This window comes from Zychaea mexicana (genome assembly GCF_025766255.1).
Source record: "Zychaea mexicana strain RSA 1403 chromosome Unknown BDB00scaffold_73, whole genome shotgun sequence".
Classification (NCBI taxonomy): domain Eukaryota; kingdom Fungi; phylum Mucoromycota; class Mucoromycetes; order Mucorales; family Lichtheimiaceae; genus Zychaea; species Zychaea mexicana.
This window is the reverse complement of record NW_026516736.1, coordinates 13,036-24,328: the sequence shown is the minus strand read 5'-3', so window position 1 is coordinate 24,328 and position 11,293 is coordinate 13,036. Positions and strand designations below refer to the sequence as shown.

The window sequence follows — 11,293 nt, the reverse complement described above, 5'->3', positions numbered from 1 at the left end:
GCTGGCCACCTGACTTTGTTGCTCGAGGACGATCAACGTTCTGGGCAGGGGGTATTGTCGCAGCATGTTTCTTGGCCCCAAGCATGAACCAATGAGATTCACGAACCAATAGCATGCATTGTCCGTGTACCTCTTTTATCCTTTGCGCTTACAAGAAGTTACCACACCAATCATGATAACACTTCTTCAGAAACCTTGTAGCACCAATCCCTTCAACTCCTCCTATGATTATTCATCGACCTTCATCAGATTTGTAATCATATTAGTAATATTATTATTATATATTTTATTGGTTCTTCTAAGAGCATTCGCAGCGGTGCCTGTAAAAATTTCCTGTAAAATTGGGTCCTATAAATAATTTATCATTTTACAGGTCTATATTTCACAACGGTTCCTGTAAAATATAAGCGTTAATTGCGAGTGTAACGCGAATAACGCGAAATAGCGACGTCATAGATTGTTAAAGAAATAGACCGGGGCAGCGTGAAATATATTTCGGTTTCGCTACCTTCTCTTTCAAAATGAATCCGCAATCTATTGTTCATCGAATCGTACAAAGCGCATTTATATTTGAGGAAGAGAATCACCAAAAACGCAAGCAACAGAAACGCGGCTCGAGACGCCTTTTGGAGTTGATCGACAAGATCCAAGCTCGCAAATACTCGGTCGGCAAACGCAAGGGTAGCAGTGGCTCTGTTCGTAGACGACGATACAAGGATCGCTTGCGTCCGCTTTTTGAGTGGTTGCTCATGAGAGACTACTTCAATGAAGACTGTATGAACGATGCAGCCACTTTTCGACGCCGCTTCCATATGAGACGTGAACTCTTTCTACGTATCGTGAACGTGCTTGAGACAAAGTACACCTACTTCTAGCAAAGACGCGACGCAGCTAATAGACTTGGATTTTCGGCAATTCAGAAGGTATGTGTGGCCATCAACATGTTGGCGTACAGCGGATCTGCAGATGCCGTCGACAACTACTTCAGAATGGCTGAATCCACAGCCAGACATACTCTGAGGGAGTTTTGTCGAGGTATCATCGAATCGTTCGGCGAAGAATACCTCCGGCGTCCAACTGACGAAGACCTGAAGCGTCTTCTTGATTTTGGCGAGCAGCGCGGATTCCCTGGCATGCTAGGATCGTTGGATTGCATGCATTGGCGCTGGAAGAACTGCCCAACAGGTTGGCATGGCCAGTATACCAGTGGCAAAGAAGGCGGCCCGTCAGTTATTCTTGAAGCCGTTGCTTCGTAAGACCTTTGGATCTGGCACTGTCATTTCGGCGTACCTGGATCGAACAACAACATCAATGTTCTGCATAGGTCTCCTTTGTTCGACGATGTCATCAGCCAACGTGCGCCAACTGTCAAGTTTCAAGTAAATGGCAAAGAGTACAATCAAGGATTTTACTTAGTTGACGGCATCTACCCCTAGTGGGGAATGTTTGTGAAAAGTATTAAATATCCTTTGGACAACAAACAAAAGGTACTGTTCTATTTATTGACGATAAAAAATTAGAAACAGATAACATTTGTCCAATATTATTTACCAAACTTTTTAGTACTACAAGGAGAGACATGAAGCTGTCCGTAAGGATATTGAGCGTGTGTTTGGCGTGCTGCAAGCGCGTTTCGCAATTGTCAGGCACCCGGCACTTTCTTGGTCAATTTCCGAACTGTCAAACATAATGAAGACGTGCATAATTTTACACAACATCATTTGAAGATGAGAGAGATACGTACGACTACAACAAGAAAGAAACCTTCGATTACGAGAAGGCTTCTTTCCAGGTTGAGGCGTCGTTTTCTCGCGATGGTGCAGCCGAAGCTCACATAATGCAACGAGTGAACAATGCCATCATGGACCACACTGTCCATGACTCACTACGCAATGATCTAATCGAGCACATGTGGTACCAATATGGATCTCACGTACAATAAATACTTACCTTTCGATGCAGTACAGCTGTTTTTTTATATGTTCGGAAGAACGGCCATCGTTTCTCGCGCTTTATTCTCTCTCTTCCTCCGAACAGTCTCCGGACTCTCCTTCCTGGACCACATCCTTCTCCGTCTCTTCTTTCAATCGATCTACGATTTCCTGTTGCTTTTTCTCGAAGTACCATCTCTGAGTAGGACTAAGAGAGTCCAAGTCCTTGCTCATGATGGCTTCTTCTCTAGCCAGTCGCGCCTCTTCGTTCGCCTTTTGCGCTTCTTTGAGCATCTCTTCTAAGAGTCTGCGTCTCTTCTCTTCCTCGACGACCTCGAGACGGGCGAGCTTCACCTGTTCATCAGCCAGGTTCGCGAGATCGTCGTCTTCGGCGTGTCGTCTCTTCAGAGCCTTGGCTTTCTTGTTACCAAGGGGCCGCACATCCTTCTCACCATCCACGCTGACCTCGTTGGCCTTGTCGCTGACGAACTTAAATTTCTGCTCATCCTTCAGCAGAGGCCAGCAATGAGCCATCTTGAAAGGCTTATACCATGCTTCGGCTTTGCTGTTATACCTTTCGACGATGCGCTGCTTCTATTATATGAACTTTATCAGAAAGAAAGGAACTTCTCGAATCTGTTATATGCATTTTAATGTGCAAAAGACTACCTTATCATCATCGGCCTCGCCACTTTTTGGTGGCCCTCTCTCGATAAAGGCCACAGCCGCTGCATATCTCGCAATTTGCGTGCTGATAATCTCCCAACGACCTTGACAACTTTCGGGAGTGCGGTTCTTGTCGTTACCACCTTTTTCAAACTCTTCAAAAACGCGTTGCCAAAATGTTTTCGAATCTTGGTTGATGCCAACCTTTTCATCTTTGTTGATTAGAAGGTAGGCTTAGACCAAGAGCTGATCCTCGTCATTGCGCCACCAAGCACCTTTCGTCTTCTTTTGGTCGGCAGTTGCAACAGAGGAGGCAGCGGTAGCGTTTCGGCTTGAGGGGAGGGTGGTTTCGGGGGCAGAAGTGACTGTAGTTGTAGAAGTAGGAATGCTGTTGTTGGTGTTCATGTTAAAAAGTTTGTTTCAAAAGAGAAGGGGGTTTTTACAGGAGCTCAGACAGGACCTGTTACTTTACAGGTTTTGGAGAAAAATTCACAGATTCTCATTTTTACAGATAATTTTACAGGGACCGGTGCGAAGACAAAAATGTAAAAAGACCTGTAAATCGGGTTTACAGGAAATTTTACAGGGTCCGTTGCGAGTGCTCTAAGTTATTCAAAAGGTATAAATACCTTGGATCAACAATTGTAAATAAAGATATCAATCAATTATCTACATACTCTTTTCTATCCCTTTTCTCTTATCCCCAGGCTACAGTATCTCCACCAAAAGGATTCGACAGGTATACTAAAACTAATATCTGTTCCTTCCAAAGCGACAACTGCAGGATTTGAACCTGCGCGGGCAGAGCCCATGAGATTTCTAGTCTCACACCTTAACCACTCGGTCAAGTTGTCGTCGTCTTTTGACACGTTGTGCGTGAGAGGATAAGGCTTACCGGCCTTATCCCCTTGCACTGGAGTTAAAACCCGATTTCAGAGTACTTTCAGTGTACTCTGAAATTTTTGTTTTAATGTGCCTTCAGTGTGCTTTCAGTGAGAATGTACTTTCAGAGCGCTTTCAGTGTGCTTTCAGAGCTATGATGCAGCAAATAAATTAAAATTAGCTCCCCTACTAAAATCCTTCTCCCCCAAAACCATCTGGGATGACCCCTTTCTTACACCACCTGGACTGCTGTGCTTCTTCCCACTCTGAGACTTTTACCGCCACTATGCTTGTCTCCACCACTTTGCTTTTTTCTCCTTTTTTATTTATTTTCTTTTTTTTTTTTGCCAATTACTAAATCAAATTCTTCAACATTTTTATTTATTTGACCATCTACAAGTTTCTTGATTCGCCATTGCATTAGATTCCTTCAAAATGCTTTTTAAATCTGAAGCGATTTCTATAATTCAAAACTTGATTTTTATTTTATTCTTTATTACAACTATAGCAGTGTGAAGCCAAAAAAGAAAAAGACCTGACCTGAGGTATTTTGCATTTAAGAGTAGATTACTTTTATTTTACGTGGTAAATATGTAAGAGCACAGCTATTGTCTATTTGATTAGGGGTAACAACAACGCCGGAATGGAGCCTCCCCAAAGGAACGACACACTACCACATATACGGTTCGATTTCTAAATGGTAGACATCCATGCCTAGCATCCTAAACGACTCAAAGACTTGTGTATTTGGTCGTAGATACTCAACAAAAGCAAAAACGAACTGGCAGAAATTACTGTCAGTGGGATTGCGTAGGTTGTAGACAAAGAAATATAAAATGCGCCTAGGACGAACGATCGCTTCAGTATAAAACTGAGTACTTGGGCAAACGACTCGGACATAGGTGCTGGTGTTGATGTGGCGAGACATTTCGGAAATGAACGTTTGGCCCAGGAGATCGACTGTTGCAAATTTGTAGAGGTGATCGCTGACCTGATTACCACTAGTGCTGGCGAGTGACACAAAATTCATGTCTGGAAACATCGATTGGTAATACTCGACAAGACAGTGGTAGTGGCGCGTATCCATGTACACCTTTTTGCCCGTCTTGAGGGGAAGACATGATGGTGGCAGCGGCTCCCAACCAACTACGCTTACTCCCGCAGTATAGTCGAAATCCAATTGATCCAAGAACGGCTTACAATCGTAATGCTCTTGCATGGCTTCTGATTGTGGCAGCAACAGCTCAGCAATCTGTCTGGCAATCGTGCTGTTGCCGCACTGCTCGACCACAACTCGTCGGACCATATCATCAGCGAACACGACACTCAAGAACTTCTTCATGTACATAAGCTCGAAACGGTCTTTTTGGTTGGTGTGCTGGTTCTTGATGATCTTGTTGAACCACTCAAAGCTGAATACCCACATGTTATAGCAGCTGCCAAAATTGAGTACCATGTCGCGAAGGTGAACATGCAAGTGCATATTTGGTGTGACTTGATCTCTAGAGTACAATCTTGAGAAGTCACGGCCAAATTTGAGCAGCAGTTGGTAGGCTTCCTCGTTTTAGCGATGGTGATGGATGGCTTACAGAGGAGACGTGCTGCTGCGATAAAGAGCAACCAGTGTGTCATCTTTTCTCCAAGAAATCTTCCCTTCAACAACGATGGCGAGAGTGCAACAGTCCACGACCTCCATTCATCCGACGTCATTCCAGCAAATCCAGTCGCAATATAGCCACGAGCGATGCTGTATGATAGGGGCACCACCATCTTTTCAAGGCAACTCTCCATATCAACCAAATGCTCCTTAGTCAAGGCTCCATCATCTTTCCATATAGTGGCCATGCGCTCGGCTGTCCCACAGAACATGTTGTGCATACAGTCGACTATTTTCTGTGGAACAGGATCAAAGTATGGAAGATGATGCAACTCAGACCAGCATGTTCCATTTGACTTCTCCAACTGTGTCCTTTCGATAGCCATTTTTGCTGCCTTCCAAGCTTTTGCGTCTGCCAAGTTCTTTGCCTTTGTCCGTAATCTCTAAGGAAAGTCAAACCCAATTTGTTTTAAGCATATCACTTATCCAAAATGGTCTGTTGAAGTTAATTCTTGATTTCTAATACATGAACTTATTGCGATGTATTATTTTGTTTTTCTAGAATCAACAACCCTCGCATCGGTACCTCAAGATATGAATGAGATAAGTCCTTATAGTCTCTACAAGTGTCAAATAATTTGTGATATGATATGATAAGCAATACAAATAAATCCATTTATTGTTCAGTATTATTTTGCTCTCTATTATAACAACAATATCACACTGTCGGTTAGACTTCTCATCCATAGTAGACACTACCAAATAATCACCGTTCGCAACCAGCCCTAGTTTGTTGACTAATGATTGACTTATCACTAACACAGTCGCGCCTAAATCAAAAACAGCTTATACAACACGACCATTGATCACCACCAGTCCATGTAACGTAATACTTCTTTTCATGGTACCTAAATCATATGGATACTGATAAATCATATCTTCGGATTTGTATCCTTAGAGAGACGATTGAGAACAAAGGGTATACTAGTATTCTAATAACTTACCAAATTAGGCAAGACGTTTAATACTAAAAAAAGATATATTCTGAGCTTAAATATAAAAATAAAAATTAAATTTTATATATATTATACTATATATAGAAATTATAAATTAAAATAAAGTTTAAGAATAAGAAAAAATAAAAAAATAGGAAAATATTATAAATTAGTATTATATTATAAAATAAAGAATTTTGTAGAATAAATAAATAGAAATAGGAAATGAGGGATAATTATTATGCTAGTGTTTGAGAAAATATATCAATTTTACAAAATATTATAAAGCTATTATTATTATAATAAATAAAAACAAATATGTTAAAAAACAAAATTATTTCCTACTTTTATTTTTATAATCATTACAGAAATATTAAATTATTATTTTCAAAATAAGAACAAATAAATAACTATGTATAAATATCTTTTAATATCATTAAATTCTTTAAAATACCTAAAAAAAGTTGTATTACGTTACTATTTCGTATAGATTTTTAGACCTAACAAGGAATATAAATACAAATGGCATAGTCTCCCCCTAATATATAAAAAAGTTTGCCTTGGTTTGTCTGGCTTTTATATATATCTAATAATAAATAATATATAAATTATTGCAATTTATTTTAATTACGAAAGGATATCTACAAAAAGGGAGGGAAAGAAGGATATGCATATTTTTGTATTTTTTTTTAAGTAAGAAATGCAATAAAAGGGGATCTAGGGAGGCTTATACAAAAAGATGATTTCTTCCTGACGGAAGGTGAGAAGTATTTTATGAGTAGAATTACTAATGACTATAAAGTTAAAAGGAACAGAGGAAAAAACAAATGACTAGTATGCATGCCAGACACCCAGCATGATACTAGCAATAAGTTGAATTGTGGAAAGATAAGAGCGCCGTAAAGGCCATGATGGAAAGTCAAGGGAGAAGATTGCTTTGGATATAGTACCAGCAGAAACAGACTCAAGGAGACAGTCCTTAAGAACCTGAGACCAGACATCCTATTTGAGTAACCAAGCAAATAGGAAATGAGCAACCAAGTCCAATTCGTGATCATCGAGGATACATATAGGGCTATCAAAGCGATTAGGTAGAATCTCATGTAAAATAGATTGACAGGATACTTTGTTATGAAGGGCACGTCAGTAAATCGTTCGAGCTGCTGGAGGGATACAGGCTTTCCAGAAAAGGCGCCATTTAGATTTGGTGAGGTCAGGAAAGGATGGATCAGCAGTAGCAAGCGCAATGGCATGCTGTTGGCGAGAGAGGCGATATGCTTGAATGCTACAAGAATCAAGGGGACGTTGTTGATGTGAAGGTGAGCATAGAAAGGTTGAAGATCGACCCAGCTACAATAAGATTCAGGAGACTCGAGCATAGGAGCATTTGGCATCAGTGCACGTATATGAAATGACGCAATCTTGACGGAGCGGGAATCAAGAGCGCGAAACAGGTGGCGAATTGATCCACGGCCAGTAACCAATTCGTCGTAGGGGCAGTCAGGCCATACCGGTAGAGATCTAGCCAGTAAAATATACAGAATAAAGTGCAGTATAGAAAAAGTGACTACTTGCTTGTAAAAAATAAAGTGTGGCATTGTTTTTTACGCCAATAACAAAGGCGAAATAAAGTTTGTCCAATCAGGAATAAAGAATAACATCCAGCATTACACAAAGCTTGAGTGCGTTCCATAGTATATATATAGCTGCAGGATAAATACTTGGGTTACTGCTGCAACAACCACTTTGACACGACACTGTCAAAAAGTACTTTTTTAAGTTTGATATATCTACACAGTAAAGTATGTTTCCACTGCTCGACTCTGACTTATTAAGGGATATATTCTTAATTGTGCTCATTTAATTTTCATCAGTCTAACGATTTAATGACACCGTCGGTGGGACGCGATGAGGAAACGTTGGCAACGCCTAAAGTATTTGAGCCGTACCTAACAAGTGTTCACAATAAGATTGACAGAGAAGGAAGAAGCAAAGGAACGCCAGCTTGCTACAAAAACAAGACCTTTTGGGTTTTGCCTCCAGCCCCCTTCTTCGCTATGTACAAGAAGATATACTTTGAACCAACCGACTTATATCTGCCACGTGTGTTCGTTTGGCTTGTCCACCTTTAGTAGAAGAGCTCAAGTGTCCTAAGTGCAAGCAAAAACTCACAGAGCTTGGATTTCCATCAAACCCACTTGCCAGACGCATCGCAGACGACGACGACTTTTATTACATCCTATCCTCTTTTTATCAATGCAAAAACGACGGATGCGACGTCAACACAATTATGGGCACAGACGAAAACTTGATAGAAAAATTGCTACCTATACAACTTGCGCTCGAATACCTAGCCACTCTTTCACATAAAAGTGGTGTATCCAAGGAGTTGATGACAAATATGCGGCTCTGCTTTGGTAACGGAATGGGGCCTAGTCCATTTGCAAAAGCACTGAGCACTAGACACCACCTGCGACACGACAAAATTGAATGGCAGTATGCGGAAGGAAGACCTGCTCAAGTTTTGGAGCCTTAATTGAATCCGCCAGTGGAGAATGAATCATATTTATAATATTTGTTATAAATAGCAAAATTAGATATAATTCTATTCTGTCAAGCTAAGCGTCGATCCAGTTGGTCTAGCTTAGAGGAGGGTATGCTCATTACCATTCCGCCAGTTTATGAAATTTTTATATTCATAAAGATTACAAAAATATTTGGTGATTACAAATTTTATTAAGGATTACAAATTGAAACAACTATATTTCTTTAAATATAATTTTTTTGAACTTATTACATTAAAAAATATTATAATTTATTAATAATCTATAAATCTCTTGTTTTTCTTTAACCATGAGTTATATTTCAGCACTGACACTGCCATCACTAATACAATGTAGTACATCCAGACGATTGCAATCTAGATATTCTGTCTACCAACCGCTTGCTCCACGACCAATACAACAGCAACAAGTTTACAGCCAATCTGATTTGTATTCCTTTGTACGTCCACCTATGTCAGCATTACCACCACCGCCTACTACATCTACACTACAACCGCAATTATATCTAGCATTCCAAGTGCAGCCGCATTCATTGAAGCAGCAGCAACAACAGCAGCATATGCTCTATAGTCCTACACCTCAGCAACAAGCAATCTAGCCACAACACCAACAGCATTACATATGGCAAATGCAATCATCACTATCTTCAAGCATAAGCCATGCTGATTTCTTTAAAAACCTACCACCAAAAAAACAATAAAAGTATTCCCAGACTTGTCAAAATGAGGGCTGCACTGATCCACATAATTGCCCTGGCAGTCAAAACAGATCTCACCCATCATGTAGTGCAAATAATAATGATACGCGAAAAAGAAAGAAATCGAACTAGTTACTTAACCACAACATTGTTTTTTCCCTATATATCTGTAAATAAGCATAGTTTTCAAAACTTTTCTTGCGTAAACAAATATATCATCAAATAAACACTCATTGCACTTGCATCTTACGTATTTTTTCCTTTCTTTATATTGTTTGTAGTGACTAGTAGATGAAAATTCCTTACTACGGATATGGCCACCGAGCCAAATAAGGGGATGTGTTCCTGAGGTGTGCCATTTACGTGAGGCCTGCTTACTTATGGAACGTTGACTCAAGGAAAATGCTGCCAAGGATAAAGCTCATTGGGATGCCTTACTCAAGACTCAAAAGTTTTCTATTGGCGATCATGTTTTGATGTGCCACGAAAACAAGTTGAGCTTAGAATTTAACTGGAAGGGACCTTAACAAGATTCTCGCTGTTAAGCCCGATACTGACATTTATCAATTGGAAGACTCCCATAGTCAAGTCTATAATTCTTGGGTGCACACTAATCGTCTCCACCCTATCCAGGTGGCTTCTAAGAACCTGGACGAACCTTGGTATGACCCTACTGTAGCTCGTGCTACTGAACGCTGCTATCTCGATGCTGCTGGACAGATCGCTTTGTTGTTCGAGGACGACCAACATTTTGAGGAGGGGATATTGTTATAGTAAAAATGACTGGCCTTTAATTATTCCGTTTTAGCAGCGCAACACTTTTGCCAGGCAGCAAACAATTACAACAGAATTCCGCTGCGCTAAAAGACGTTGACAACACACAAACGAGTACACAAACAATGAGTAGAAGGCGGCATTCGACAGCATCGTATTTGTATCGTATTATATAGTTGTATCATATGGCAAGCCCTGAGGCACTTTATTAGAGAAAAAGATTATAAATAGCCACACGATCATAAGCAATAAAAAGTATCTTTTAACAACCCTCTATTCGGTGATTACCCTTTGTTCCTATCCTTTCTCATTAGCTACGGATCCACCTACCAAAAAGCGACTTGTGTCGTCGCACAATACTCGGTTATATTAATAACCGTACATATTTCTTTTACTGCAGTCATCAAGTTTTGCAGCTGCCCACTTATTATACTTCTTTACTGTGCAACGCTAATCGTCGGAGTCATACCTTTATTCATAGCTATTATTATATCCGCAGCAGTATAAATGTATATTTATAGTTTTAGAAATAGTATAAATATGGGTCAACTTGATTGAATAAAAAGAGTATCTAATAACCTATCTATCTTCGTGCATATACCTTCGTGGTCTTACTTCTTTGTGGTCTCCCCTCCGTTTTTATTCCTTCGTGGGTCGTCATTATTCTTCGTGGTACAATCTTACAAAAAGGACGACACTCGTTACTATGGCTACGGCATAGGAATATTACTAGGGCCAAAAATCCTACATAAAAATGATACAAAAGCATATAACATCAGTTATTATGCGTCGACCGAGAATCGAACTCGGGTCATCCGCGTGGCAGGCGGATATTATACCACTAAACCATCGACGCATGCTCGATTTGACACGAAGTGTGTGGGGCTTTCCGGCCTCATTCATATCCGACGAACGAATTCTGGCTTCGGCCAATCATGGACGATTTCGGTGGCGGATCTTTCTGCCGGCGATGGTCATCCGATCCACAGGTTCCCCCCCAACTCCCCACAATTCTTCTCGCACCCCCCATCCGGGGATTATCATACTTCTTTTTCCCTTTCTGTCAGTTCCCTTTATTTTTCTTAGTTCCCTTAGCTCTTTTTCTGTAAATAATCCTGTCATTTCCTCTCGCGTCATTTTACGTTCCTTTAACTCTAAATCGTGCCGGCCATAGGCGCCGAATATTA

At 40.4% G+C, this 11,293-nt stretch overlaps 2 protein-coding genes and 2 non-coding genes across 4 annotated transcripts; 1 reads left to right on the top strand and 3 right to left on the bottom strand.

Moving 5' to 3' along the window:
- Positions 1-3,369: 3,369 nt before the first annotated feature.
- BDB00DRAFT_t86 lies at positions 3,370-3,451 on the bottom strand. The gene has a single exon. It is a non-coding gene; the product is annotated as a tRNA-Ser (tRNA).
- Positions 3,452-6,902: 3,451 nt separating this feature from the next.
- On the bottom strand, positions 6,903-7,669 carry BDB00DRAFT_875447 (uncharacterized protein; the record flags this gene model as incomplete). Its single annotated transcript, XM_053127353.1, has 2 exons — positions 6,903-7,073; positions 7,190-7,669. The coding sequence occupies 2 exons, from the start codon at positions 7,667-7,669 to the stop codon at positions 6,903-6,905; spliced, it is 651 nt and encodes a 216-aa protein (XP_052976532.1).
- A 692-nt stretch (positions 7,670-8,361) lies between these two features.
- On the top strand, positions 8,362-9,233 carry BDB00DRAFT_875446 (uncharacterized protein; the record flags this gene model as incomplete). Its single annotated transcript, XM_053127352.1, has 2 exons — positions 8,362-8,567; positions 8,972-9,233. The coding sequence occupies 2 exons, from the start codon at positions 8,362-8,364 to the stop codon at positions 9,231-9,233; spliced, it is 468 nt and encodes a 155-aa protein (XP_052976531.1).
- A 1,658-nt stretch (positions 9,234-10,891) lies between these two features.
- BDB00DRAFT_t85 lies at positions 10,892-10,962 on the bottom strand. The gene has a single exon. It is a non-coding gene; the product is annotated as a tRNA-Gly (tRNA).
- Positions 10,963-11,293: the final 331 nt, after the last annotated feature.